Genomic DNA, 1,681 nt, shown 5'->3' on the forward strand with positions numbered 1-1,681 from the left:
CACACAAGGCGGCCCCCGACGGTCTCAGGGAAAGCCCACAGAAAGATTTCCCCTCTAAAACAGCAAAAGTACACCCGTGTCCTCAAGCCCACACCGGGAGGAACGCATGTACCTCATGGAGGGGACGCATCTGTGACGCGGGTGTGAGAGGGGACACAGGGAGGACAATCCCGACCCGTGCAGGGCTGCTGAGACACCGCGCATCCACGTCGGCATGGGGGGCACGGGGAGAAGAGTGCCAGGAACCATCGCAGCTGCGTCTGATTCCGAGTGCTCGCGCAGCTACAGCGAGTGGTCATAAATGATGCTAATCCGGACAGACCCCCTGCGTGACACTACAGATTAGGGGGGTGGGGGGGAAGAAGCCTTGGCACAGTTTTTGTGGCTGTGCTCTGTCCAGGAGAACCAAGTATTTAAAAATCAGAAAAGATGGTAAAAATAAAAACAGTAAAAGTAAAATCCTAAACGATGAAGCTAAATGGTGAAAATTCAGTGAACACTTTGGGAATCAGGTTTTTCAGATTACCAAGAAAAATGTATTACAGAAAAAAAATATGGCGGCCCAAGCACCTCAGAATACCTGAGGTCCAAAACCATTTCAGCACTATAATTCACATAAAATACGTTCAGGTTTGCTCACAAGATACAAAGGATGGCATTTTTCACCTGAATCTACATCAAATTTTAGAACAAAATCAGGAAATTACAGTTTTGGAGTTTAATTTCCTGTTGCCACAGCGGTTCAAGCACCTTCAGCCTGAACAGAGGGCTACTGCCAAAATAACCAAATTTAAGATGGTTAGTACTGACTTACGACATTCTGTGGTTTAATATAGAATGTATGCCAGCACAAGACTAGAAAAAGCCGTGAAGTTAAACAGTAGGACAGTGGAATTGCAGAGTAGCCTGCGTGAAGGAACATACAGCAATGTTGATGCAATACATAATGATATTATTGCTAAAAGAGAGTCGTCTTCAGGAAGCAAAACGACCAACTCCCACAACTTCTTTGTTTTGGTTTGGTTAGGGTTTTTTGCATTTTACTGAAGATGACTCTGGGATTTCTCTACTTGCTCACAGCAGGGCAGGTGCAGGATATACACCATTTACATCACCGAGATGCCCCGTGCAGCACTCTGTGCTCTGCTTCAGAATCACCTGCGAGAAGCTGCAAAAGGGGCAAACCACACGGATGGATGGACCGCAGCACTTTCTCCCCACGCCAGGCACAGAGAACCCCAAGCGGACAACAAGCCACTCTCCTCCCCAGACCATTTTCCCGAGGTCTCCACCACTCTCCATCTGCTCACAGCCCTCGGCTCAGCTCAGGCACTGACGCTTCTCTCATGACGGACGCAGAAGGGTCCGACATCCCCCCCCTCCTCCTTTTTACCTGCCAAGTATTTTGCTGACGCAGCCGTGGCTGACGCGGAGCTGCCGAGAGATGTCACACGGCCGGACTCCTTGGTGGGCAAGCTCCACGATCCTTTGGCGAACGACATCTGGGAGGGGGCGGCCGTTCACGAAAACACCCCCCAGCTGATTCACGCCTCCATGTCCTGAAACACACAGGGGAGACAAGCAGGAGAAGAAGAGCTGTGTGAGAGCCTCAGAGGTTTCTGCGGGGCAGACCCCCATCCCCGGTGCTCCCCAATGCTGAGCATCGCCTCCCCGCCACTGG

At 50.7% G+C, this 1,681-nt stretch overlaps 1 protein-coding gene across 1 annotated transcript in view; it reads right to left on the reverse strand.

The window, feature by feature from the left end:
• Nucleotides 1-1,559, reverse strand: part of PAX5 (paired box 5) — a gene marked incomplete at both ends in the record, with an annotated part of 10,008 nt that extends 8,449 nt beyond the window's left edge. Inside the window, one exon of the mRNA XM_009866694.1 lies at nucleotides 1,394-1,559. Coding sequence (XP_009864996.1) covers nucleotides 1,394-1,559 — 166 coding nt within the window. The remainder of the gene's footprint in view (nucleotides 1-1,393) is intronic.
• Nucleotides 1,560-1,681: the final 122 nt, after the last annotated feature.

Source organism: Apaloderma vittatum, unplaced genomic scaffold, assembly GCF_000703405.1.
Source record: "Apaloderma vittatum isolate BGI_N311 unplaced genomic scaffold, ASM70340v1 scaffold17303, whole genome shotgun sequence".
In the NCBI taxonomy this organism is placed as follows: domain Eukaryota; kingdom Metazoa; phylum Chordata; class Aves; order Trogoniformes; family Trogonidae; genus Apaloderma; species Apaloderma vittatum.